General features: G+C 42.6%; 1 protein-coding gene across 3 annotated transcripts in view; it reads right to left on the reverse strand.

The window, feature by feature from the left end:
- The window catches only part of LOC137313382 (copine-3-like), a 48,105-nt gene extending 27,144 nt beyond the window's left edge, over positions 1 to 20,961 (reverse strand). The window contains exons 1-7 of one of the 3 annotated variants that reach the window (XM_067979519.1): positions 20,440 to 20,591; positions 20,247 to 20,314; positions 12,044 to 12,180; positions 8,753 to 8,932; positions 7,403 to 7,477; positions 6,501 to 6,572; positions 4,829 to 4,912 (exon numbers count right to left, since the gene is read on the reverse strand). In XM_067979519.1, coding sequence (XP_067835620.1) covers positions 4,829 to 4,912; positions 6,501 to 6,572; positions 7,403 to 7,477; positions 8,753 to 8,932; positions 12,044 to 12,172 — 540 coding nt within the window. In that variant the 5' untranslated portion in view covers positions 12,173 to 12,180; positions 20,247 to 20,314; positions 20,440 to 20,591. Of the gene's footprint in view, positions 1 to 4,828; positions 4,913 to 6,500; positions 6,573 to 7,402; positions 7,478 to 8,752; positions 8,933 to 12,043; positions 12,181 to 20,246; positions 20,315 to 20,439; positions 20,592 to 20,877 lie in introns of those variants that run through there. The other 2 variants (XM_067979520.1, XM_067979517.1) reach the window with 2 other exon arrangements.
- Positions 20,962 to 26,240: the final 5,279 nt, after the last annotated feature.

Genomic DNA, 26,240 nt, shown 5'->3' on the forward strand with positions numbered 1-26,240 from the left:
TTGGAGAGGCAGGGACTGATTAGGAACAGTCAGCATGGTTTTGTGAGAGGAAAATCATCTCACGAATTTGATTGAGTTTTTTGAAGGGGTAACCAAGAAGATAGATGAGGGCTGTGCAGTAGACGTGGTCTACATGGACTTTAGCAAAGCCTTTGACAAGGTACCGCATGGTAGGTTGTTACATAAGGTTAGATCTCACGGGATCCAAGGTGAGGTAGCCAATTGGATACAAAATTGGATTGACGGCAGAAGACAGAGGGTGGTTGTAGAGGGTTGTTTTTCAAACTGGAGGCCTGTGACCAGCGGTGTGCCTCAGGGATCGGTGCTGGGTCCGCTGTTATTTGTTATTTATATTAATGATTTGGATGAGAATTTAGGAGGCATTGTTAGTAAGTTTGCAGATGACACCAAGATTCGTGGCGTTGTGGACAGTGAAGAAGGTTATCTAGGATTGCAACGGGATCTTGATAAATTGGGCCAGTGGGCCGATGAATGGCGGATGGAGTTTAATTTAGATAAGTGTGAGGTGATGCATTTTGGTAGATCAAATCGGGCCAGGACCTACTCTGTTAATGGTAGGGCGTTGGGGAGAGTTATAGAACAAAGAGATCTGGGAGTACAGGTTCATAGCTCCTTGAAAGTGGAGTCATAGGTGGATAGGGTAGTGAAGAAGGCATTCAGCATGCTTGGTTTCATTGGTCAGAACATTGAATACAGGAGTTGGGATGTCTTGTTGAAGTTGTACAAGACATTAGTTAGTCCACACTTGGAATACTGTGTACAGTTCTGGTCACCCTATTATAGAAAGGATATTATTAAACTAGAAAGAGTGCAGAAAAGATTTACTAGGATGCTACCGGGACTTGATGGTTTGACTTATAGGGAGAGGTTGGATAGGCGGAGACTTTTTTCCTTGGAGAGTAGGAGGTTTCGGGGGGATCTTATAGAAGTCTATAAAATAATGAGGGGCATAGATAAGGTGAGTGTCTGGAACGAGCTGCCAGAGGCAGTAGTAGAGGCGGGTACAATTTTGTCTTTTAAAAAGCATTTGGACAGTTACATGGGTAAGATGGGTATAGAGGGATATGGGCCAAGTGCAGGCAATTGGGACTAGCTTAGTGGTATAAACTGGGCGACATGGACATGTTGGGCCGAAGGGCCTGTTTCCATGTTGTAAACTTCTATGATTCTATGATTCAATGATTCAAAGGTAGTGATCTCAGGATTACTACCGGTGCCACGTGCTAGTGAGTATAGGAACAGGAGAATAGACAGGATGAATGCGTGGCTGCAGGGATGGTGTAGGAGGGAGGGATTTAGATTCCTGGGACATTGGGACCGGTTCTGGGGAAGGTGGGACCTGTACAAGCGTGACGGGTTACACCCGAGCAGGACCGGGACCAATGTCCTCGCGGGGGTGCTTGCAAGCGCTGTTGGGGAAGGTTTAAACTAGAGTGGCAGGGGGATGGGAACCTGAGCGGGGAGTCAGAAGGGAATAAAGTTGAGAGCAGCAAGAGAGGGGAAGACCCAGGAGAAATCTACAATACAAATAGTACAAACAGTTGTTCAAGAACAAGTGAAAGGGAAAAGCGTAGAGCAGCAGAAAGAAAGTGTACTTTAGGTACGACAGATAAAATAAAAACTAGAAGGCGTAAGGTGATTAACCCAGCATCAAAGCTGTGGCAGGGGGTTGGGAACCTGAGCAGGGAGACAGAGGAAAGCGTGTCAGGAAGGGACAGAAGGTATGGAGTAAAAGGTAAAGTGTTAAAAAAGGAAAAAGCAGGAACTGAGTGTCACAAAACATATTTGAAAGTTCTTTATCTGAATGCAAGTAGCATTCGTAACAAAATGGACGAGTTAACGGCACAAATAACTAAGTATGGGTATGATCTTGTGGCCATTACAGAAACATGGCTGCAGGGTGACAACGACTGGGAATTAGATATGCCAGGGTATTTAACAATCAGGAAGGACAGGCAGGAAGGAAGGGGAGGTGGGGTGGCTATGTTAATAAAGGAAGGAATCACTGTAATACAGATAAATGATATTGGGACAAAGCATCAAGATAATGAAACAGTTTGGGTAGAGATAAGGAATAATAAGGCGAAAAAAAACACTCGTGGGCGTAGTATATAGGCCTCCTAATAGTTGCAACTCTGCTGGAAGAAGTATTAATCAGGAAGTAGTCGGGGCATGTAATAAGGGAACAGCTATAATTATGGGGGATTTTAACTATCATATTAACTGGACAAATCAAATTGGGCAGGGCAGCCTTGAGGAAGAGTCCATGGAGTGTATTAGGGATGGATTTCTTGAGCAGTATGTAACTGATCCTACAAGGGGGCAAGCAACCTTGGACCTGGTCCTGTGTAATGAGCCAGGATTAATTAATAATGTCCGAGTTAAGGATCCCCTTGGAATGAGTGACCATAACATGGTTACATTCCATATCCAATTAGAGGGTGAGAAGGTTGGTTCTCAAACAAGCGTACTGAGCTTGAATAAAGGAGACTATGATGGTATGAGAGCGGAATTGATTAAAGTGGACTGGGAAAATAGATTAAAGGGTAAGACGGTACATGAGCAGTGGTGTTCATTCAAGGAGGTTTTTTTTTTTACAACTTTCAAAAAATATATATTCCACTGAGGAAAAAAGGGTGTAAAAGAAATGACAGCCATCCGTGGCTAAGTAAAGAAATTAAGGATAGTATCCGACTAAAAACAAGGACATAAGGTAGCCAAACTTAGTGGGAGGACAGAAGATTGGGAAGTCTTCAAAAGACAGCAAAAAGTAACTAAAGGATTGATTAAGAAAGGGAAGATAGATGATGAAAATAAATTAGCAAAAAATATAAAAACAGATAGCAAGAGTTTCTACAGTTATATAAAAAGAAAAAGGGTGGCTAAGGCAAACGTAGGTCCCTTAGAGGATGAGACCGGGAAATTAATGGTGGGAAACATGGAGATGGCAAAAATGCTGAACAAATATTTTGTTTCAGTCTTTACGGTAGAGGACACTAAGAATATCCCAACACTGGACAAACAGGGGGCTCTGGGGGGGAGGAGCTAAATACGATTAAAATCACTAAGGAATTGGTACTCAGTAAATTAATGGGACTCAAGGCGGATAAATCCCCTGGACCTGATGGCTTACATCCCAGGGTCTTGAGGGAAGTGGCAGTAGGGATTGTGGATGCTTTGGTAATAATTTTCCAAAATTCTCTGGACTCGGCAAAGGTCCCGGCAGATTGGAAAACTGCTGATGTAACACCCTCATTTAAAAAGGGTAGTAGGCAGAAGGCTGGAAATTATAGACCAGTTAGCCTAACATCTGTGGTGGGTAAAATTTTGGAGTATATTATTAAGGAGACAGTAGCGGAACATTTGGATAAACATAATTTAATAGGACAAAGTCAGCATGGCTTTATGAAGGGGAAGTCATGTCTGACAAATTTGCTTGAGTTCTTTGAGGACATAACGTCCAGGGTGGATAAAGGGGAACCAGTGGACGTAGTGTATTTAGACTTCCAGAAGGCATTCGACAAGGTGCCACATAAAAGATTATTGCTCAAGATAAGGAATCACTGGATTGGGGGTAATATTCTGGCATGGGTGGAGGATTGGTTATCTAACAGGAAGCAGAGAGTTGGGATAAATGGTTCATTCTTGGACTGGCAACCAGTAGCCAGTGGTGTTCCGCAGGGGTCGGTGCTGGGTCCCCAACTCTTTACAATCTATATTAACGATTTGGAGGAGGGGACCGAGTGTAACATATCAAAGTTTGCAGATGATACAAAGATGGGAGGGAAAGTGGAGAGTGAGGAGGACATAAAAAACCTACAAGTGGATATAGACAGGCTGGGTGAGTGGGTGGAGATTTGGCAAATGCAATACAATATTGGAAAATGTGAGGTTATGCACTTTGGCAGGAAAAAATCAGAGAGCAAGTTATTATCTTAATGGCGAGAAACTAGAAACTACTGCAGTACAAAGGGATCTGGGGGTCCTAGTGCAAGAAAATCAAAACGTTAGTATGCAGGTGCAGCAGGTGATCAAGAAGGCCAATGGAATGTTGGCTTTTATTGCTCGGGGGATAGAATATAAAAACAGGGAGGTATTGCTGCAGTTATATAAGGTATTGGTGAGACCGCACCTGGAATACTGCATACAGTTTTGGTCTCCATACTTAAGAAAAGACATACTTGCTCTCGAGTCAGTACAAAGAAGGTTCACTCTGCTAATCCGGGGATGAGGGGGTGGACATATGAGGAGAGGTTGAGTAGATTGGGACTCTACTCATTGGAGTGCAGAAGAATGAGAGGCGATCTTATTGAAACATATAAGATTGTGAAGGGGCTTGATCGGGTGGATGCGATAAGGATGTTCCCAAGGATGGGTGAAACTAGAACTAGGGGGCATAATCTTAGAATAAGGGGCTGCTCTTTCAAAACTGAGATGAGGAGAAACTTCTTCACTCAGAGGGTAGTAGGTCTGTGGAATTTGCTGCCGCAGGAAGCTGTGGAAGCTACATCATTAACTAAACAGAAATAGACCGTTTCCTAGAAGTAAAGGGAATTAGGGGTTACGGGGAGCGGGCAGGAAATTGGACATGAATTTAAATTTGAGGTTAGGATCAGATCAGCCATGATCTTATTGAATGGCGGAGCAGGCTCGAGGGACTGATTGGCCTACTCCTGCTTCCATTTCTTATGTTCTTATGTAAATAAGCAGTTAGTTTACATTGGAAGGGCTAAAGTAAAATGATCAGTATATTAATATTTGATGAAAGTAAATTGCTAGCATTTATCTCTTAAGTCAGATCTCTCACCTCCGTTCTGTGTGCCATTTGCCACTTTCCATCATCAGTCTGTTTGTTGAACTCCAAATAAGGATCTGATTTCCCAAAGAGATCCTGACCACCACAATCAGAATAAAAAGTGGAACACAGTTATTGCTTAAATAGAAATGTAATACATTGTAAACTAGCAACTTTATTTATTATTGATGCATTACACTGAAAAAAAATGAAGCTGCAAAGTGCAGGGCCATATAGTGGTGGGAGGAGGTACAGTAGTGTAGTGGTTATGTTACTAGATTAGTAATCCAGAGGCCTGGACTAATAATGAGACATGAGTTCAAACCCCATCAGTTTGAGAAATTGAATTCAATTTTTTTTTTAAAATCTGGAAATAAAAAGCTGGCATCAGTAAAAGTGACCATGAAGCTTTCAGATTGTCGTAAAAACCCAACTGTATGTCCTTCAGGGAAGGAAACCCGTCACCCTTACCCGGTCGGGCTTATGTGTGACTCTAGTCCCGCATCAATGTGGTTGACTCTTAACTGCCCTCTGAAGTAGTCCAGCAAGCCACTCAATTGTATCAAACCGCTATACCTTTACCACATGGACTGCAATGAATCGAGAAGGCCCACCATTACCTTTTTGGGCAACTAGGGATGGGCAATAAATCCTGAGCAGGCCAGCAACGCCAACATCCCGAGAATTAATTTTTTAAAAGTAGCCAATCTCAGCAAGGCCATCACAAAGAAGTGTCCAACAAAGACCAGAAATGCAAATAAAAAGTGGAGGATAAGTCACCACCAAGTTGCTCTCTCACTACTTTAAGCAGTTTGGGCAGCTTCACATCGTTGGCTGCAGGAGACCTTGGGAAAGGGGGGGAAAGGATTAGTTGGGGAGAGCAAACAAGGCAGGGGAATACACAATAAATGGGAGGATACCGAGAGGTGTAGAAGAAGTGAGGGACCTTGGTATGCATGTCCACAGATCCCTGAAGGTAGCAGGACAAGTCGATAAGATGGTTGAGAAGGCATATGGAATGCTTTCCTTTATTAGCCGAGGTATAGAATATAAAAGCAGGGATGTTATGCTGGAACTGTATAAAACACTAGTTACACCACAGCTCAATTACTGCGCAGAGTTCTGGTCACCACATTTCAGGAAGGATGTAATTGCACTAGAGAGGGTGCGGAGGAGATTTACGAGGATGTTGCCAGGACTGGAGAATTTTAGCTATGATGACAGATTGGATAGGCTGGGGTTGTTTTCCTTGGAACAGGGGAGGCTGAGGGGTGATTTGATTGAGGTGTACAAAATTATGAGGGGCCTAGATAGAGTGGATAGGGAGGACCTATTTCCCTTAGCAGAGAGGTCAACAACCAGGGGGCATAGATTTAAAGTAATTGGTAGAAGGATTAGAGGGGAACTGAGGAGAATTTTTTTCACCCAGAGGGTGGTAAGGGTCTGGAACTCACTGCCTGAAAGGGTGGTAGAGGCAGAAACCCTCAACTCATTAAAAAAATACCTAGATGTGCACCTGAAGAGCCATGACCTGCAGGGCTACGGATCAAAGGTTGGGTGGCTCGTTTCTCAGCCAGCGCGGACACGATGGGCCAAATGGCCTCCTTCTGTGCCGTAAATTTTCTATGATTCTATGATTTTCTATTAAAAAAAACTTGGAATTTTTAGAAAAGTTTAACAATACCTTTTTATCCAAATTTCGTGCTTGAACTTGAAAGTTTACCATTCGGTTATCTTTTATTTCTTCTGCCAAAATCTAAGCCAAGAAAAAAAAATGATTTTAATCCTCAAGTCAGGCGGTCTAGGAAAACCCACTTCTATGGTCTACTAGCTTTGGAAACTTGCCTACAATGCTTGAAGGATTCATACTTCGTGTACATTAATCTTAATTTCGATAGCCTTGCCTCATAGGATTCAAATACCTAAACAAATAATTTTGAGCATGGTGTCTATTTTCTTCCTTGTTACTAGGTCTACTGACAGGAAGATTACGCTTAAACTTCATTTGATGCATACTGTTATAGTTGCTGATATTTCAAGTAAAATGAGATGCCACAATACCATTATTTGAATAACCTTTATCGACCACTCATCTTAAAAACTACAAAATTAGTCAGTCAGTCATTCAAACTATGACCTGCAGCATGTTGGGAACAAACAATTTTTCCCCTCATGACTTCAAACACAATGCTGGAATTAAATCAACCTCAGGTGGTTTAGTAGTTTCTGCTTACTGGGTTTCTAATTTTCACAACAGCTCTAGGGATTTTACACCCCAATAGACAAAAAAATGGTGCTGTGGCCCTAAGCAGTGTATATCAAACAGACTTGTGCTTGTATGCACACAATGCTATCAATTAGAAAAAGCTTAATGTGTCTGAACCTTTAGGCAAAAACGCCTACTGAAAATATTGTTTGGACCACTAAAATTATTTCTAATCTTTCAAGTAGCTACATATCAAAAAAGTTACCGGAAACATTAGATACCAGAAAACCCCAAAACCTTATCTAAATTTAACATTTCAATGCATCAATCCACATGCCACTCAGATTGTACACAATTCCTAAAGCAGTTTAGGTCTTTACCGAAATTATTCCTTTTCCTGCATGCTTCCCATTTTTCAGCAGGAGAGGTCTCATCAGTTTCTTGCTGGAGACGATCTGTCAAAACAATTGAACCATGATCAGCTTGATGATATGCTGTGATTGCACCTGATACAACTATTTTTGTACTGGCCAGCAACAACTTGCATTTATAAAGCACCTTTAACATAGTAAGAATGTCCAAAGGCACTTCACAAGGCCAGGAATTTCACAACAAGTTAAAGTTTAAAATAACATTAAACCAGCTAACCTACTGTGGTAGGAAAGGAAAGACAGGCAGCACAACACGTCAGTACTGTACTCCACATCAGTTCACACCCATGATTCCACCAGCGTAACCCTGATCGACCATGCCATCAGGAAAGATCAAGAACTTCTCCTTAGGGAGAGGACAAATAAAAATAAGTGAGCCATCATGAACCACTCTTGCACACAATACTGCTGAGTAATTCAAATACTGGGTCATCACAGTTACTAAAAAGATGTGTGGGCAAGTGTAAACTGGATTGTAGTCTCAAGTAGAAGCACTGATTTATATGGTTGGTTTACTTAGGAGAATATATAAATAAATCAGTAAATTTTGAGTTTTGTTGCCAATCAACAAAGTTTGCTTTCTTCTGCCTGGAGGATGTGTTTTTTTTCCTTGAATAGTAAGAGTTCAAATACTCATCAATAAAATATACTAGGCTAAAGATCTATTTTTTCCAAATAATGAAGTCAAATAAGTAACAAAAGATGAGGAAACCCAGTGGCATAGTGCATTAGTGCCTCGGCATCCTGCTCCAAAAAGGTATTGTAAAATGTGAGATGTCCCCTACCATTTCTGGTCTCAGAGAAATGGAGGGAGTTTAAAATGGTCACTAAGAATGAAGTGGAGATGCCGGTGATGGACTGGGGTGGACAAATGTAAGGAATCTTACAACACCAGGTTATAGTCCAACAAATTTATTTTAAAATCACAAGCTTTCGGAGATTATCCCCCTCATTCATCTGACGAGTGAGATTAGAAAACATTTCTACACACAAAGGGTGGTAGAAGTTTGGAACTCTCTTCCGCAAACGGCAATTGATACTAGCTCAATTGCTAAATTTAAATGTGAGCTAGATAGCTTTTTGGCAACCAATGGTATTAAGGGATATGGGCCAAAGGCAGTTATATGGAGTTAGATCACAGATCAGCCATGATCTTATCAAATGGCAGAGCAGGCACGAGGGGCTGAATGGCCTACTCCTGTTCCTGTGTTCCTAACTACCTCCTCTTTTCAACTACTTCTGGTAGGAAAGCTCCCAGAGTATTTGGTGGCACATGGAAATATAAAACATTGTATTTACCTGTCCCAGGGTGCATTCAAAATGTCCCAGGAAGTCATCATCATTCAAGTCAATTGTTTTGTTGTCAATGTCGTAAATTCCAAACTTCAATTTCTGAACCTGCTCAAAGTAGTAATCCACCAGGAACTTCTTTGAGAACTTTGGGGCGAGGCAGTTTTTAACTCTCTCTGTGCGATCAATCTACAAAATAAATATGCCCCAAGTTAATGAAGGCAACAAGAATAAAAAATTCCTCCAGGTACCAACCATCAATTTAAAGCCAGTCAGTTCACACAACGTACATAACAACAGGGTTGCTAGTAAAGTAAATGGGCCAAACCTTCCAGGGAAAATAACAGGTTTTTAATGACACATGCTGTTACTAATGCACAAATCAGCCAGCAAGTTCAGGGGATGAAGAGATGCGCCGTGAGTTGCAAATCTCCAGAACATGCTGGTCAATTTACGCTACTCCACTGTTTGCCTTGCACAGACAGCATCTCGCTCTTAGCCTCCCTATTATTTTTAAGAAATTGCTGGATTTGCACATTAATGGCCCATTATGTTTGCTGTAGAAAGTTAGGGCTCATAATTAATAATGTAAGTATCCTTTTAACGATGTGATAATTGTTAATGCAATGCCAATCAATCTCTCCAGCTCAGAAAGGGAACAATTTAAACTGTTAAGTCTCATTCATGCATGTAATAAATTGTCATTAGAGATTTTTAAAATGTCAAATTTTTAAAAAAATTCTTGCTTTTCCTGTCTCTTTTCCTCTCACTCCAATCTTTCCCTTTCTATTTCTCTTTCTGTACCTGATTTGACTCTAATTCACTCCTTAGTTGTTCCTCAGTTTCTCTCTCAATCCTTAAATCTCATTGGTTAAGGAGACACACTCTTGGTCCCATTGTTCACTAAGGTCCCAGATGCCCCATTGCCCTCCCCATGCCATTATCAGCTCGCACTTTCAGCAAGTCGCGGTGCAAAAAATTTTCAAGCTGAAGGGTGCAGGAAAAAGTTTAACTAATGGCGCGTGCCGCGAGACACCCAGCTCCAGCAAGATTTGGCCCACTATATTTTTGTATCTTAACACAAAGAATACAGACACCAACTTCAATTGCATTATTCCATGGTCATTTTCAGATGCCCATTAACCAGAACTGCTGCTTACCAAATTATTGAACTCTGCATCTACAGTCCATCAAATGCTGTGGAAGCTTGTGTTGTCTGCAATCTGAACAGCACTGCTCTAGAGTCAAACATTTGCTCTGACAAACAGGAATCTGGATGACTAGAATTGGTGAATCAGAGATGAAGCAAAATAGGTGGTGGCAGTTAAGCATGGTCCTGAAAACAGGGTGGATTGGTTCATCCGAAGTTAGATAAACCAAAAAAATCAATTTAACTGTGGATGCATTTAAGGGGAAGCTAGATAAGTATGAGAGGGAAAGGAAAAGAAGGATATGCTGATTGGGCGAGATGAAATAGGGTGGGAAGAGGCTCGTGTGGAGCATAAACACTGGCATTGAACAATTGGGCCAAATGGCCTGTTTCTGTAAATTCTATGTAATTGATCCAAACCAAGTTCTGATGTCCAGACTTTCTGAATGGGTTTCTGATTAGCTGAGTATTGGTTTTGAAGAATTGAACCATTCAGCTTCAACCACTGTACCCATAATCTTAAAGTACCACATTCACTAAGCTGTGGAGTAGTTGATGGTAAATTTAGTCTTGTCCCAATATAAAAAGGTAGTCTCAACAATGGATCATTTTTAATGAGGAAAAAACATGCTGGGTCAAAGACTTCTTTCATTTTAAATATATATTGATTTTCTTGAAAAACAGCAGAATTGAAATGAAATCATCAGAGAAACTGGTTTAAAAGAGTTATTCAGCTCAGAGGGCTGGAATACTGAGGGTGGAAGTTATGTTACAGTTGTACAGAGCTCTGGTTAGACCCCATCTGGAGTACTGCATTCAGTTCTGGGCACTGCATCTCAGGAAAGATATATTGGCCTTGGAGAGGGTGCAGTGCAGATTTACCAGAATGATAACAGGGCTAAAAGGGTTAAGTTATGAGGACAGGTTGCATAAACTAGGCTTGTAGTCCCTTGAATATAGAAGATTAAGGGGTGATCTAATTGAAGTGTTTAAGATGATTAAAGGATTTGATAGGGTAGATAGTGAGAAGCCATTTCCTCTGGTAGGATTGTTCAGAACAAGGAAGCATAATCTTAAAATTAGAGCTAGCCATTCATAGGTGATGTCAGAAAGCACTTCTTCACTCAAAGGATAGTGGAAATCTGGAACTCTTCCCCAAAAAGCTGTTGAGGCTAGATCAATTGAAAATTTCAAAACCAAGATTGATAGATTTTTTGTTAGGCAAGGGTATTAAGGGTTACGGAACCAAGGTGGGTAGATGGGGTTAAGACACAGATCAGCCATGCTCCAATTGAATGGTGGAACAGGCTCGAGGGGCTGAATGGCCTACTCCTCTTCCTAGGTGTTGATTTCCTGAAAATTCAGTTCCTTAAGTTATCAAAACTGGGTTCTTCAATTATCTTGTTATTTTAACACTCTATATAATTCAGCTCCATTGGAAAGCACACTGACTTGTCTTAGCCAGTTTTAGCTATCTATCCAGTCTGTGTTGAGTTAGTTTATCTTGTTGGAGAGACAGATGGCCTCACCAGTGGTTCCCACTCCTGATTTCTAACCAGTGACCCCTGCTGGAAAGTGATGTGAGAACAGGTAACATCATGGTCAAGCTCAGCTGTGATGCCTCACCACCACCCAATTTTCAAATATCCCAGTAACATTCACGGTCTAGATTTACAGAGAATGGCAACTTGGGAAAGGTACCGAGGCCAGCCAACATTTTTGGAATCATTATCCAGCATGATTCTACAGTTTCAATCAAACAGGACAGAAAACTGGATGGGGGTGGGAAGGGAAAGAAGAATGTTAAAGTTCATAATTCTTTTTAGCCAGGCATCTTAATGCAGGAGGTCATGGGAGGAATTCCTGCTATCACTATTCTCTTTTAGGACATATTTACAATTTTATTACAAAAGGCAAACATTGGAAATCTTCCCGCATACAGAAGGAGAAAGCTGAAAATGGGTTCGGGAAAGATGAGAAGACACTTAAAAGCTAATAGTAGCAAATATTGGTCAAACCAGATGTCTTCTTCTAATATTGAAAATAAGCAGCTGTTTCAAAAAACGTCAAATTTTCCATCTACTGATCGAGCTCCTGGAAAAAAAATCATGACAAACTCTAGTAAATATACATTGGAGAGAATTCCGTACCTCAGCCCATTGTTTTTCACCAGTACTTATGAAGAACACACACAATGGATCAGACTTGGAACCAACATCTTTATCCAATAGATTCTCGCAAGAGATGCTCAGTTCAACTTTAGTCACACACTGTGCCATCTGCTAACCTGCAAAATGCAGAAGAAAAAAAAAGGTAGAACAATTCCTTTATGTAAACTTGTCAATTTTTAAATCAAGGATTAATGTGCATAAAAACTAAATGTTTATACAAAGTACTATTTGCAATTACAGCTCTCTTCTATCTCCCTACACCAGCATCATTACAAGACAGGAATGCGAGCAGCTGACTTGCTCCCAATATTCCATAGGTGTGTGAGAGTCACTGATTTTCCTCTCTTCAAGACACCACTTAGCATTGGCTTGGCACGTTCTTGATAACCTGGCTAAAGTTGACAACCTATCACATGAGGATAAATCTCAAGAATAAGCTCTAGTCCTAGCATTCTGTAGAACAGTGTTTGGTACACCTCCCTTGTGCTACAAGATGGCATGATAAACCACAACTCTTAACATGCAGCTTAGCATTACTTACAGGACTTGTACCTTATCTCCAATCAATTACAGTACAAAGACAAGATTAACCTATACTGTAACATCAATTATTTAGTGCTACTGGAAGCTCTGGGAACACTTTAGCAGTGAACAAAAGAATTCTGGTAGATAGGGGGAAAAAATACAAATTAAATATCAAAAGCACTAATTCTAGAAGAATTTATTTCTGATACATATATAGAACGTAGCTTCACTGATTTGTTTACATCAACTTTCAAACAGATCATTTTAACGTTTCATCTGTTTTGATTCTGCGACAACAAACGTTGGACGATAACGGTTCTCCATACATAGGTGTGGTTGCATTTGGGAGTCCTGGCCACTTCACGTCCGTCTGTCTATCTCTAGTCATCCATAAAACATGTCTTTGGTTTATTTGTAAGTACCAAGAAGTCTAACCAAGTGCTTAATGCCTTGCAAACACTAATCATTCACCTTCAGGTCGGATCAGGATAAGCCAAACTAAGCATCCCCACCTTTTCCCCACCTCCCACTGAGAATCTGCACCAGGGCCTTAATTTAGTTAATGTATCAGGGAGATACTGGCTAACTGCACAGCACACGAACACTTTCTTTTGATTAAACCAAATTGGAGAATTGCAAAAGGTAATTTATAGCAGCCCAGCATAAATATAGTAGAGACTCCATACATCAAAATGAACACTGATATATTTAGATTTGATACAAGACTTGTCGACATTAACTTCTCCACCTTTTATCTCTGGGAACCGGGACTATACTAAATCAAGAAGCGTTTGCAACCATCTTCAGCCAGAAGTGCCGAGCGGATAATCCATCTCAGCCTCCTCCCGATATCCCCACCATCACGGATGCCAGTCTTCGGCCAATTCGATTCACTCCACGTGATATCAAGAAACGGCTGAGTGCACTGGATACAGCAAAGGCTATGGGCCCCGACAACATCCCAGCTGTAGTGCTGAAGACTTGTGCTCCAGAACTAGCTGCGCCTCTAGCCAAGCTGTTCCAGTACAGCTACAACACTGGCATCCACCCGACAATGTGGAAAATTGCCCAGGTATGTCCTGTCCACAAAAAGCAGGACAAATCCAATCCGGCCAATTACCGCCCCATCAGTCTACTCTCAATCATCAGCAAAGTGATGGAAGGTGTCGTCGACAGTGCTATCAAGCGGCACTTACTCACCAATAACCTGCTCAACGATGCTCAGTTTGGGTTCCGCCAGGACCACTCGGCTCCAGACCTCATTACAGCCTTGGTCCAAACATGGACAAAAGAGCTGAATTCCAGAGGTGAGGTGAGAGTGACTGCCCTTGACATCAAGGCAGCATTTGACCGAGTGTGGCACCAAGGAGCCCTAGTAAAATTGAAGTCAATGGGAATCAGGGGGAAAACTCTCCAGTGGCTGGAGTCATACCTGGCACAAAGGAAGATGGTAGTGGTTGTTGGAGGCCAGTCATCTCAGCCCCAGGGCATTGCTGCAGGAGTTCCTCAGGGCAGTGTCCTTGGCCCAACCATCTTCAGCTGCTTCATCAATGACCTTCCCTCCATCATAAGGTCAGAAATGGGGATGTTCGCTGATGACTGCACAGTGTTCAGTTCCATTCGCAACCCCTCAGATAATGAAGCAGTCCGAGCCTGCATGCAGCAAGACCTGGACAACATCCAGGCTTGGGCTCATAAGTGGCAAGTAACATTCGCGCCAGATAAGTGCCAGGCAATGACCATCTCCAACAAGAGAGAGTCTAACCACCTCCCCTTGACATTCAACGGCATTACCATCGCCGAATCCCCCACCATCAACATCCTGGGGGTCACCATTGACCAGAAACTTAACTGGACCAGCCATATAAATACTGTGGCTACGAGAGCAGGTCAGAGGCTGGGTATTCTGCGGCGAGTGATTCACCTCCTGACTCCCCAAAGCCTTTCCACCATCTACAAGGCACAAGTCAGGAGTGTGATGGAATACTCTCCACTTGCCTGGATGAGTGCAGCTCCAACAACACTCAAGAAGCTCAACACCATCCAAGATAAAGCAGCCCGCTTGATTGGCACCCCATCCACCACCCTAAACATTCACTCCCTTCACCACCGGCGCACTGTGGCTGCAGTGTGCACCATCCACAGGATGCACTGCAGCAACTCGCCAAGGCTTCTTCGACAGCACCTCCCAAACCCGCGACCTCTACCACCTAGAAGGACAAGGGCAGCAGGCGCATGGGAACAACACCACCTGCACGTTCCCCTCCAAGTCTCACACCATCCCGACTTGGAAATATATCGCCGTTCCTTCATTGTCGCTGGGTCAAAATCCTGGAACTCCCTTCCTAACAGCATTGTGGGAGAACCGTCACCACACGGACTGCAGCAGTTCAAGAAGGCGGCTCACCACCACCTTCTCGAGGGCAATTAGGGATGGGCAATAAATGCCGGCCTTGCCAGCGACGCCCACATCCAGTGAACGAATAAAAAAAAATTCCAGTGTATCTATCTGACTTTACAGCCCAAACAAGGTCACCATCAATGCTTTAAATTTTGATGTGCCATCAGACTAAATAATTTCACGATGTTTACAGTTTGTGCAGTGAAAGGCATCAAGCAAAAATATAACAGATGTAACTAAGCCTCTCATGATTGTGATCACTGTTCGTGTTCATTTGTTGTAGCCAGAGAACACAGGCAGAGTTGGGACCTTCAACAATAACTTGCATTAATATCGCGCATATAACATAGTAAAACATCCCACAGCGCTTCACAAGAGTGTTATCAGACAAACTTTGACAACGAGCCAGATAAAGAAATAATAGGACAAGTGACCAAAAGCTTAGTCAAAAAGGTAGGTTTTAAAGGAGCATCTTAAAAAGGAGGGGTGGAGGGGCAGAGATTTAGGGAGCGAATTCCAGAGCTTATGGCCTGGCTTATGGCTAAGGCATGGCCACCAATGGTGGGGCGAAGGAAATCAGGGATGCACAAAAGGTCAGAATTGGAGGAACGCAGAGTTCTTGGAGGGCTGTAGGGCTGGAGGAGGTTACAGAGATAGGGAGGGGTGAGGCCATGAAGGGATTTGAACACAAAGATGAGAATTTTAAATGTGAGGCTTTGCTGGACCAGGAGCCAATGTAGGTCCACGAACAGAGGTGATGGGTGAACGGGACTTGGTAGAAGTTAGACTACAGACAGAGTTTTGGATGAGTTCAAGTTTATGGAGGGTGGAAGATAGGAGGCTGGTCAGGACAGCATTGGAAGAGTCGAGTCCGGAAGTAATAGAAGCAATGATGAGGGTTTCTGCTGCAGATGGGCTGAAGCAGGTGCGGAGACGGGAGTTATTTCGGAGGTGGAAATAGACGGTTTTGGTGATGGAGAGGAGATGGGGTCAGAAGCTCAGCTCAGGGTTAAATAGAACACTCAGGCTGCGAACATTCTGGTTCAGCCTCAGACAGTGGCCAGGGAGGGGGATGGAATTGGTCGCTGGAGAACAGAGTTTATAGTGGAGGCTGAAAACAATGGCTTTGGTCTTCCCAATATTTAATTGGAGGAAATTTCTGTTCATCTAATACCGGATGTCAGACAAGCAGCCTGACAAATCATAGGCTGTGGAGGGGTCGACAAAGATGGTGATAAAGTAGAGCTCGGTATCGTCAGCGTACACGTGGAATCTGATGTGTTTTTGGATGATGTCACTGAGGGGCAGCATGTAGATGAGAAAAAGGAGGGGGCCAAGGATAGATCCTTGGGGGACTACAGAGGTAACAGTGCAGGAGTAGGAAGAGAAGCCATTGCAGGAGATTCTCTGGCTACAATTGGATTGAAAAGAATGGAACCAGGAAAGGGCCGTCCCACTCAGCTGGACAACGGAGGAGAGGCGTTGCAGGAGGATGGTGTAGTCAACCATCTCAAAGGCTGCATACAGGTCGAGAATTTTGAGGAAGGATAGTGCACCTCAGTCACATGGGATGTCATTTTTGCGGTGGCAGTGGTGGAAGCCTGATTGGAGAGGTTCAAACATGGAACTGGGGAGAGATGAGCACAGAATTGGGAGGTGACAACACAGTCAAGGACTTGAGGGGAAAGGGAGGTTGGGGACACAGTATTTTGCAAGGACAATGGGAACAAGTATAAAACAAATTATTTTTGAAGTTGCATGAAATATACATAATTATGGCACATTAACTAGACAGTGTACTTTTAATATACACCCTTCCTGATTACATCACCATGTATGATTCATATTTTGGCAACATAACAAGGCCATTATCTCTTCCCAAACTGAGACAAGCCAATTTTTTTCTCACTCCTGTTAATTACATTGTTATGGTTCAAACAACAGTGTTGTACATAAGTTTAGTTATTAACTCTTAATGCTCTTTGAAGTAGCCTCACAGTCGTAAAAACAATCACTATTTCTCAAGAAGGCCCACCACCACCTTCTCAGGGCAAGTAGGGATAGGCAATGAATGCAGCCTTGCCAGGGTCACCCACATCCTAACAGCAAATAAAGTCAGTGATGTCAACAACATTAAAATGATGGCTAAAATTAATAGAACACACGTTGCTTACTATCCACAAACCGGTGAGTGGCAGATCAGGGTAATGATATTTTGCCAGTAATTTGCACAATACAATGAGTTATGACTAAAATAAGCCAACCTCAAGATTCTAACTAGGCTACATTTATAAATAAATATCCAATTGCAAATTCGATCACTAACTGCATAAAGCTTGGTTTCTCCCCCCACCCCCAAGGATCTATCCTTAGCCTCTTGTTTCTCATCTACATGCTGCCCCTCAGTGATCTCATCCAAAATCATGTCAGATTCCACATGTACCTTTCTGTCTGTTTGTAGCATATATTCATAAAATATGAATGGGAACTCTTAGGTCCTAAACTTGGTCATCAGGTCTATAGTTCCATGTAATTCTCAGAAGTTTACTGGTTTTGATAGGGAAATGGAATCAAGGCTTGGTTTTTGATTTATAGAGCTGAGTACAGCATGCAGCCAATTAGCTTGATCACTTTCCACCATACCAGCACATTAAGGAAGATTAATTGAATAGGTAAACATTTTTAGCCAATTGTATTTGCATTCTGCCTAACTGGCTGCTGGCAGGGCCAACATCTAGTTATGTGCATAGAAATTATGTTGAGTAATGATTTCATTTTTCCCCCCACTTATAACAGCCCAAGCCCTTCAATGAACAGAGTATTCAGTATCCTCAGCTCTATAAATCACAAAAGTAGAATAATTGTACTACAGGAGAATGCACATTCACCAGGGTGCCTTTAAATCAGCACAAATCCTCTAACATTACAGTGATTGCCTTTGCATTAGCTAATTCACCCATAGTTTTAATTTATGAAAAAAAGTACCACATATCCTCTAATGCAGTTATCATTCTATGAAGGGCAGATAACAGTAAGACCACCAGGTAATGGAAAAATGTTGCATTTGCTGCTAGGAGGACCAGTTTTAGTCAAAAAAATTAAGGAACTATTACACTGGATTTGAGACTCTAGTATATAGACAGCCAAAAACAGGGTTCTCAATCTATTAAAAAATATATAAATTTCAAGAGGTAGGTTTTTAAAAAACTAATCATAGCTTTTTCCATTCTTTCCCACTCTTCAACATGGTCAATAAATGCTGGCCTTGTCAGTGACACCCATTTATTAATAATAAAACAAAATAAAGACTAGAAAGGTTGTGAGAGAGTGGTAGAGAGCCTATCCTGTCCAGAAGTGCAAGACAGTTAGGTGTTCAATGTCTTCCCAGATAATTGTAAACAATTTTACAACACCAATTTATAGTCCAACAAATTTATTTTAAATTCCACAAGCTTTCGGAGGCTTCCTCCTTCCTCAGGTGAATAGTGTGGAAATGAAATTTTCGAATCCTTCGCATTTGAAAATCACAGAACAATACCTGGTGCCAAGGCAATCACAGTGAGCAGACAGAGAGGTGTCACCTAAAAGGCCACTGAATATACAAACCCCCAAAAAAAGAGAGAAGGAAGACAGTCAATGGCCAGTTATATTAAAAACAGATAACATTTGTTCGCTGGTGGGGTTACGTGTAGTGTGACATGAACCCTCTGTCTGCTCACTGTGATTGCCTTGGCAACGGGCAGTAATCACCAGGCATTGTTCTGTGATTTTCAAATGCAAAGGATTCGAAAATTTCATTTCCACACTATTCACCTGAGGAAGGAGGAAGCCTCCGAAAGCTTGTGGAATTTAAAATAAATTTGTTGGACTATAACTTGGTGTTGTAAAATTGTTTACAATTGTCAACCCCAGTCCATCACCGGCATCTCCACATCATGGTTCCCAGATAATGGTAGAAGTATTCAGATCTTGGACAGACATTTGATTGATAGAGGTTAACAGCCATTCAGAAGCCAAAAGCACCCCTCACCTTGATGAGGACAAGAATTCAAACATTAGAAAGTCAAATTCTTCAATCGTGGAATAAACAATATTCAACTTTTAGCCATCAAGCACCATTATCCATCAGCCATGGCTGAACAGCAATGAGAAGAATTCCAAGACTGAAAATACTAACTGAAGATAAGCTGATCTTTTGAGAAAAGATAACTGAGCAGGCCTTTAAAATATTCAGTCACGGAGAATGTGACTGTAGCTAGGTTGTTGAAAGCCACCATTTTTGTGTCAATACAAAGCAGCCCTGATCACACTGAAGCCAGGTGGTGAGAGACTACCTGATTAGGTGGTCTCGCACCACTTTGGCTTTGCACAAGGTGGAATATAACTCTAATTTAATCTAATCTAATCTATAAAAAAGAACTAGGCAAATATTGTCATTATTGGGACTGAACTTTCTCCAAATGGATATAGATAAATCAGATATTCAACTGAAGATTATTAACCTTCCAGATCAATTAGGTTGCAGGAATGGGTCAGATGTAAATAATAGATTATAACTTAATAACTCATTTTTAAAGTAATGGTACATGCACAGTTCTAGCTCATTCTCCTCGGATACTGCCTGACTTGCTGAGTATTACCAGCATTTTCTGTTTTTATTGCGGTGCTCTAGTGTTGCTGCAGGTCTCTGAATCTACCCCAAATTATAAATGGGGTGATTTCCATAAGGACTTAAGCGGTTCAAGAAGGCGGTCCACCACCTTCTTTGGATAACTAGGGATGGGCATAAATGCAGGCCTTGATAGCGACGCCCGAGAATGAATGAAAAATAATTCAGAACACAGACATTGGAAATAGTTTGCAGAACTGGTTCTACGATTCAAATGGAGTACCTGTATTTATACGGAGAAAGATAAAATATTTGTGATCCACAAAGCACAGCCTCATTACACCAGAAATCACAATTGCCACGATATATAAAAAAAAGTCAAAGAGCGTACTGGGTAGACATTTTCGAGTATGCAGCAGTTTTGTTTTGACTGTTCCTGGAATTAAGCCGATTCTAAAACTCCCTTATACAGCAGCACCACACTATCCATTTAAATGCTGCCCAGCCTGCGCAATGAGCACTGCTCCTTGGTAAAACACAGGTCAATCGTTTATTATTCATGCAACAATCATTTCTATAACTTCCCTGATGCAGGATTAATAGTAAATCAAAAAGAACTAATGGCGCAGTCTCAGAAAATCGCATACCGTTTCTTCATACGTGTGACTAGGCTTGTATGTAATTCACACAGCATTCTTTCGACATTGACTACACCCTGGAAAGGCGTACACAGAACATTACATTAAACACACAGCAAATTTTAAAAAACGAAACTAGCAACAGAGTAAAATGAGCATAACCACACTTGCCCAGAGTTAGGCAGCAGCAAATCGCACTTACTAAGGTTACAGGTAAAGAACTAATCAGGATTACAAAGGGTCTGCACTAATGTCACTACCGCTGAGTTCAGCACTTCCTGTGGCAACAACCATGAACACACTCCCCGCTGCAGGGAGGGAGGGAGGGAGAGGCGCAGTAACTCCAGGGGCAGGGAATCCTGGCTCTATAACCCAGGACCGACACTTTATCAAACCTGTGGGCGGGGCCATCCCTCACCTGGAGAAATGGTCTCCCCTTCCAACAGTGCATTTGATCGGCATAAATTTAGTTTAGGAGTTGAGATTAAACCCTTTGCGACAAGATGTAATACTGAGTGTTCAAGATGAATTATTCAAACCGAGTTTTTTTTTAAATCCCCCCCCCCCCCTTCAGGATATATTTCCAGGGGCGGTGCCTCTTCCAAGTGGTTATTCTTCACATAGGAGCCCAACCACTTACCACTATTAAACCAAAACCAACGGTTCTCCAATTGCTATTTTACTTGACTGATTTACGGAAGGAGTGGTCGGGGTCGGCGGTTTAAAAAAAGGGAAGCTGTTAAACTCAGGAAAACAGACAGCGTTTATGGCCAAGAATGGCACTGACGTTCATTGCGGAATTGACAGATTCTCTGTTTGATTAGACACGGTTAGATTATTTTTAGTGGTGCCCTCTTAAAGGAGGCGCTTGCGGAACTGATTATTTGCCCGGTGACAGTGGGTAACCCTACACCACCCTTTACCAGTTCAATTAAAAAAAGGTAAAGGGCGGGAGATAACAGATTTTAGTTCTATGGCCTCAATCAACCTAAAAGAAGCTTGGGTTCAACTAACAAATGGGAGGAGGGTCCCAGCATGACACTACCCACTTGAACACTTGCCAATCACCACAGACTGCCCGAACCTTGCCAATGCCCAATGGCCAGCATCCTACCTTTCTGCTTGGCCTAAATCTTCTGTCAAAGAATGATCTCAACCACGTTGATAGGTAATGTTGTCCAAATGCATAGAACTGTGTATAATTTATAGTAAGTGTATCTGCAAGTGCCATGCAATCTAATCTACCGGAACCAAGTAAGGATGTAAACTTTCCACAGTTTAATATAATTTAATACAATTTGTTTTGTTTTGAAAATTGTGATTGTCAAACATTCTATGTTTCCCCGGCCTTTACCTTTTTTTTAAATTGATCCGGTAAAAGGTGGTGCAGGGTTACCCACTGTCACCGGGCAAATAATCCGTTCCGCAAGTGCCTTCCTTAAGAGGGCGATACTAAAAATAATCTAACCGGGTCCAATCAAAAAGAGAATCTGTCAATTGCAGGCGGTGCTACTTTTGCGGCAGTGCATAATGTTTCAATAGGGATATCCTATGTTATCTTAGCCTTAACTGTGAGGTGCAGTCAATTCAACAATGTAAACACAATAGCAACTGTGCCATTATGAGGGCTGTGCATTTGGTGTTTCATATATTACACAGTGTCTGTGAAGCTGTGCTAAACGTGCATTCATGGTGCCCTCCTCTGTGTATAAACGTAATACATTGTCTTCCAAGATATTGCAGAATTGCCCATTTTAAGTAACTATCTATAATGCTAGCATCTGTAAGAAACAGTAACAGGTATATGCAGGCTATAGGAGTGAGTGCCATGCATCTCTAAACTATTTGAGTGTGCACCATGTATCTAGATTATAAGTGCATGCATCTGTGATCGTGTCCTTAATGAGGCCAACCAATGCCTCTTCCAGGTTTGAGACAGGAGCCACACATCCGAGGGGGGAGGGGAGAAAGAGAGAGAGAGAGAGACCTCATCGGCAGTTGGGATAGAGATGGAGAGGGGTGGGGTGGAAAGAGATCGGAAGGGAGACATCGGGATCGGAGGGAAGACATTGGGACCGAAAGGGAGATATTGGACATCGGGACCGAAGGGGAGACATCGGACATCGGGATCGGAGGGAAGACATCGGATATCGGGACCGAAGGGGAGACATCGGACATCGGGATCGGAGGGAAGACATCGGACATCAGGACCGAAGGGGAGACATTGGACATCAGGACAAGGGGAGACATCGGACATCGGGACAAGGGGAGACATCAGATATCTGGATCGGAGGGAAGATGTCAGGCATCAGGATCGGAGGGGGGACATCGGGATCGGGGTGTGGGGTGGGGGGGGTCCAGGAAACATCATTTTTAAGGTATGTTTATTAACTTGTTTTTACAATGATAAATGTAATTTTATTTATTTAGTTTATTTTTCCTTGGTTCAGTCCTTCCCGCCTGCTTTCACCAGACATTAATTGGAAGCCCTGGGAAAGCTGCCCAGGTAATGTTAAAATCATTTTAAATGTCCAATACATGAAATATAAAGTACCTTAAGTACCTCAATGAGGTACATTTGCCCCTTTAATTATTGGCCCACCGGATTTAAGTGGGGCCGGGAGTTCCTGGTGACTGCTATACACACGCTCACAGATTTACCTGAGTCTCATTCAAAAATGGGCGGGTTCCAGCCGGGATGTCTGCCCGCTCCCAAAAACATCAATTTTGTTTGCTCCCCTGTCCCCAACCCACCCATTTTTCCCTTTTAAAATCCTGCCCCAGCACTCAGCAATGAGTGCTCTCGGACTGGCTTGGTTATGAGACTGACCATTAGGTGTCTGTTGATTATAGATGTCAGCATTGGATGCTGTCAGGCAGATTTTTGATTATAGCCTCGGAATCAGCATTGGATGCTCTCTCACTTATGACTGGATGTCTGTTGGTTTGAGTCAGACCACTAAATGTTTGTAGATTATAGCTGTTAGCACTGTGTGTTCTCAGACTGATTGTTGGGTGTTAGTAGGTTAAAATGTAGTTTACAAGTTTTGATAGAGTAAATAAGGAGAAACTGTTTCCAGTGGAAGATGGCGTGATAATTAGCAAAAGAACCAAAAAAAAGAGTTGAGGAGAATTTTTTTTTTCCGTAGCGAGTTATTGTGATCTGGAATGCACTGCCTGAAAGGATGGTGGAAGCAGATTCAATAATAGCTTTCAAAAGGGAATTGTATAAATTTTTGAAAGGGAAAAGTTTGCAGGGTTATGGGGAAAGGGCAGGAGGAGAGTGGGACTAATTGAATAGCTCTCTTAAGGAGCCAGCACAGGCACGTTGGGCGGAATGAGCTCCATCTGTGCTGTATCATTCTATGATTCTATATGTATCAGGAAGATTCCAGATCATCTATACCCGGATTGACTCCTCATATCGACAGCAGTGCATTTGGCGGATTTGCCTGCAACATTACATGTTGGGTCCGCATAAGTAATCCAAGATCCTCCTAGGACAAAACAGATATGTTATAGGAGGGTCAATACTGAATGGTCTCACACTGATCTCTGGATTCCTGCAGGTTACAGGAGTCAGGACTGAGTGTCTGTAGATTTTGTAAGAGTCAGAAATGAAGACTGACAGACTGATCCCTTGATGTTTGTAAGTCAGTAATGCCAAAAACCTTTATGTTTATGAGCTTCTTGGGCGTGTACTGTGAAGCTTGTGGGCCATATATAAAATTTAAATCAATGAATACTATTAATTGGCATATACCAATATGGTTGACTCTCAGCTGCCCTTTGAAGTGACCTAGAAACCATTCAGTTGTAACAAGCAGGGCACCTAGGGATGGGCAATAAATGCTGGCCTTGCAACAAGGACACACATTTTTTTTATTTGTTCATGGGATGTGGGCATCGCTGGCGAGGCCAGCATTTATTGCCCATCCCTAATTGCCCTTGAGAAGGTGGTGGTGGGCCGCCTACTTGAACCGCTGCAGTCCGTCTGGTGAAGGTTGTCCCACAGTACTGTTAGGAAGGGAATTCCAGGATTTTGACCCAGCGACGATGAAGGAACGGCGATATATTTCCAAGTTGGGATGGTGTGTGACTTGGAGGGGGACGTGCAGGTGGTGTTGTTCCCATGTGCCTGCTGCCCTTGTCCTTCTAGGTGGTAGAGGTTGCGGGTTTGGGAGGTGCTGTCGAAGTTGCTGCAGTGCATCCTGTGGATGGTACACACTGCAGCCACTGTGCGCCGATGGTGAAGGGAGTGAATGTTTAGGGTGGTGGATGGGGTGCCAATCAAGCGGGCTGCTTTGTCCTGGATGGTGTTGAGCTTCTTGAGTGTTGTTGGAGCTGCACTCATCCAGGCAAGTGGAGAGTATTCCATCACACTCCTGACTTGTGCCTTGTAGATGGTGGAAAGGCTTTGGGGAGTCAGGAGGTGAGTTACATCCCAAAAATGAATTTTAAAAATGTTAACAGACCTTTGTATTCTGATTTAGATTCATGCATTAGTAAGACAAGAGTGCTAAAATTAGCTCTTTGCAAACCTCCAAATTTCAAACAGGACGAATAATCAAGTAAGAAATATGAGTAATTTTCTGATATGCGCCCCCAGATTTCCAATGTGCACTCCTAGCATGGGATGTTCCCTGCTAGGGGTGCAAAGTCGGAAATTACCCACATAAGCGCAAATAGAACTGAATTGTCTTGGCTTTGTGGGCTGAATTACCAGGTTTGTGTGCCATATATGCTCCACTGGCCATAGTTTGGAGAGCTTTGCTGTAGTTTATAAAACTCAGCATTAGATGATATGAGATGACACCGGGTGCCTGTAGATTCATAAAATTGAAGTTTCTATGAAGAATACCAACCCTATTGTTTCCCACAGGTCTATTGTTCTGGGCTCAATCACATTTCCTGGAATACTGTTACAGGTGTTTGTCAGACTATGTGCAAAGAATATTTAGGTGTCAGCCTTGGCTCACTGGTAGCTAGTTTCACTTCTGAGTCAAAAGGACATGGGCTCTGATCTTCTATCTCTCTGAGTCAAAAGGACATGGGTTCTGATCTTCTATTTAGTTGCTTAAGTTTTAAGGTAACTTTGTCTAGCTTACAGCCCAACCCCACCGTTGCTGTTACCTACTGGTCCAACTAGTTTTTCAGCTTTATTCTGTTACAGTATGGTTCCTGACCAGAAATTCACTCTCCTGGGCTGAAGTCCATTTCTCTGCTGCTTTTGGATCTTATCGTGATCTTCAACTTCGCCACCCTTTTTCTGCTCCACAATCAATTCTGCAAACGTCCTGGCTCTTCATTACCACAGAAATACCTCCAGCAGTCCATCCTCCGATACTGTACCTTTCATATAGCTTCTGGACTCACTCGCCCTCCACACCTCTCTCTGAACCTGGCCATCAGTTCATCGATGCTGCAAGCTGACTCCATCCTATCTATGTCAACTTTATCCTCCACATGACCTCTGACTTTAACCTTGGACTCCCTCCTATTCTTTCCCCTCTATTCCCCATTTATTACCAGTACATATCTATCCCAATATTGCTATGTAACCACGCCAATGTAACTTGAGTTTCCCTGTGTCCATTCACTTGCACATTTTGGCTGCCACTTTGGACCCGAGCCCATCACTTCTATTTCCCTTTCTCCCTTTTTTTTTCTTCTTTTCTCTTTACCCCTCCTAGTCCCTCTCTCCCGTCATGCTTCCTTTCATTTCTCCCCTCTCGGGTACTCTGCACCCCCAAATCCCTACCCCAACCCTTCAGTACTCCTTGACCTTCCTACTCTCCTGCCGCCGTCCCAGGCTTGACTCTATGCCTCTCTTGGTAACTTCTGAAGGGCCTATCGAGGCACTCATTGCTGTCTCCTTACGGGCAGCAACCTCAACTGCCCCATCCTACTCTCTCACCGACCTTCCCGCCCAATGCATCCACTGGGGGCTAATCTTGCCAATCTCCTTCCCGTCCCATTTACCCCTCCCAGCGCTGACCCTGT

Source organism: Heptranchias perlo, chromosome 3 (genome assembly GCF_035084215.1).
Source record: "Heptranchias perlo isolate sHepPer1 chromosome 3, sHepPer1.hap1, whole genome shotgun sequence".
In the NCBI taxonomy this organism is placed as follows: Eukaryota; Metazoa; Chordata; class Chondrichthyes; order Hexanchiformes; family Hexanchidae; genus Heptranchias; species Heptranchias perlo.